Source organism: Achroia grisella, unplaced genomic scaffold (assembly GCF_030625045.1).
Source record: "Achroia grisella isolate CSIRO2021 unplaced genomic scaffold, CSIRO_AGI_Agris_v1 utg1023, whole genome shotgun sequence".
Classification (NCBI taxonomy): Eukaryota; Metazoa; Arthropoda; class Insecta; order Lepidoptera; family Pyralidae; genus Achroia; species Achroia grisella.
The window spans coordinates 888,908-891,640 of record NW_026712560.1 but is presented as its reverse complement, the minus strand read 5'-3'; the positions used below and the strand labels follow the sequence as shown (position 1 = coordinate 891,640).

General features: G+C 29.4%; 1 protein-coding gene across 1 annotated transcript; it reads left to right on the top strand.

The window, feature by feature from the left end:
- The first annotated feature begins 391 nt into the window (after positions 1-391).
- LOC131854561 (gamma-interferon-inducible lysosomal thiol reductase-like) lies at positions 392-2,189 on the top strand. The gene is made up of 5 exons (XM_059205713.1): positions 392-502; positions 604-683; positions 761-916; positions 1,282-1,467; positions 1,892-2,189. Exons 1-5 carry the CDS (start codon positions 433-435, stop codon positions 2,120-2,122), a joined length of 723 nt encoding a protein of 240 aa, XP_059061696.1. The 5' UTR covers positions 392-432; the 3' UTR covers positions 2,123-2,189.
- Positions 2,190-2,733: the final 544 nt, after the last annotated feature.

The window sequence follows — 2,733 nt, the reverse complement described above, 5'->3', positions numbered from 1 at the left end:
ATTTTATTCTAATGGATCTTTTTTAGTTATTTTTACTACCATACTTGATATACATTTTAAAACCATAAACTATAAATTGGGCTAAACAAGTTATTCTTTTGTTATAAAATTATAATATTTATTAAAATATCTATTTGTATCCAAGGTACCTAAATAAAAATTTTATTAAAGAATTTCTTCATTTGTATGCCACAGATTCATTATTAGTTGTCACATTCTTATGTATTCATATTAATGCACAAATATATACTATTAACAATAATATTCAATAACATATAAACTAGACGATAATATAAAATAGCCATTACGTGATAACGATGAGAATTCTGAGTTAATGTAGGTATGCGTAGATAACATAGTAAATATACATATTATCAGTAGTTGTGCGAGAGAACGGCCAGTGTACGGAATACTAAAGTATTAATTAGTGAAATGACAATGTATGTCAGTTACATATTGTATTTTATTTATATATTCATTCATATAAAGGCACAAGATGTAGGTGAGTAGTGCAAACTTGTTCACATAAAAGGTGTCTGCTTTTGAATATAAAATTATTTGCAATACCTACCTATTGGTATTAAATTTATTACTACTTCACAGAAATCGTGTCTAATGCATTGGAAAACGTTGATGTAACATTTAAACTGATTGAAGAAGATTTAGAGATTGTTAAATACAAGGTAACATGTATACAGTTTTAGAGGATTTTATAGTTACTAAAATTAATAAAAATTTGATACTAACCTGTTTATTGCAGATACTGAAATCAAAGGAAAACAAAGTGAACATAAAACTTTTTTACGAATGCTTATGTCCGGACTGTCGACAATTCGACAGCAAACAGTTCAAGAATGTTATTGAAAAGTTAACGCCGTATCTCAAAATTCATACATATCCGTATGGAAATGCAAAGGTTTTAGAAATATTACATAATATAATTATAATATTGCATAGGTAAATGTTGTATAGATTTTTTTTATAAAAAATATAAATATGGTTATAAAGTATAAATATGGTTCATGTCCAATATAAACCAATGTCCAGACCGCTACAATGGTACCGTAAGTAAGTAATGTAAAGTTAAGAAATATTTTGTTTATGGATCACAGACTATATTTTTATGCTGAAAATATAATAGTGTCTCGAAGAAAGTTGGTCAGTTTGATAAATAACTTTAAAATTTCCGTAATATACGGTTTCAGAGAAAAATTCGTGCATGACGCAAGCTTGTTCATATTTTCTAACTATGTACTTACATAATATTGTATAATTTTTCAGATGGTTCATAATAATGATCAAATAGAATTTAAATGTCAGCATGGACCTAAAGAGTGTTATGGCAATAAATTACATGCGTGCACTTTAAATTTATTAAATAATGCGACCACTGCCTTGCTCTTTAATATATGTATGATGGACCTTGATGACACATCTGGTGGATCGAATGACCCAGCTGCTGACGCGGTACGTTGATAATATATTCATACTTACTAGCTCTTAGCCCTGACTTCACCTACTTTTTCTGATTATAGATATCCTATATAATATATCTGATCGTGATACAATTTAACTTCGCGACTTTCATTAGGATCTATTTAATCTTTCAGATCTTACATACTTATGATTTTACATAACAGAAAGACAAACGGATTAAAATATTAGTATGGATATGGAGAATAGTATAGATCAGAAATATGTATAAAATTAAAGCATCTATCTTTATAAATGACCGTTAGTATATTGGTTTGTCGCTTATTAAAGTATTCAATGTTCAGATTCTATTTTCTACAGGTTATATAATATAGTATCTATAATTCTTTCTATTTATTTTATTTGATATTTAACTATAAAACATAAAATATAATATTATTATAATGAATCATTTCAGTGCGGAATTAAATTGAAAATTGACGCAGAACCAATAAAGGATTGTGCTAAAAGTGAAAAGGGAAATGAGCTCCTCGAATCATATGGAATAGAAAGTGAAAAAATCCACTATGAATATGTTCCCTATGTGTTAATTAATGGAGATGAATGGACCGGAGATAATTTTATGAAGGACGTATGTGCTGCTTTCTCAATTCCACCACCACCATGTGCAGGAGAAAAAAATAAGTAAATGTGTGAAAATATATAAACATAAATTTGTGTTAAATATAAATGTGTAAGATTGATCTCCTTTTAAACAATATTTTTTGAAATTACAAAATCTAGAGTATGAAGAGAGCATGATTATTTTATGACTTCATATGTTTAGGGCAGCGGTCTTCAACGTTTGACAAATCAAAGGCTAAAAATATTTTTTTCTGCATAGCGGGCCGCATCTTGGCTATTTTTATAAGGATTTTTTTATTTTTTTATTATACTAGCATATGCCCATGCTGTTGGCGGGCCGCAGGAGACACATCGGAGGGCCGCACTCTCAATAACGACAACAATTAAATAATAAAAAGTACCTTTAAAATAATATAAAAAAAATCCTTACAAAAATAGCCAAGATGCGACCCGCTATGCAGTAAAAAAAATTCTGCATAGCGGCTCGCGGGCCGCTGGTTGAAGACCCTAGGTTTAGGGCATAATATTCAGAAACCCCTGCACCTATTTGATCAAATGCTATCTCCAATTAAAAGGTAAATACTTAATTCTAAATCATGGTACACAATGGCCAGAGCATCAGTAGACGATAAGAGGATGTACATGAAGTTTAGTCGATTATTCCATTCAATTATC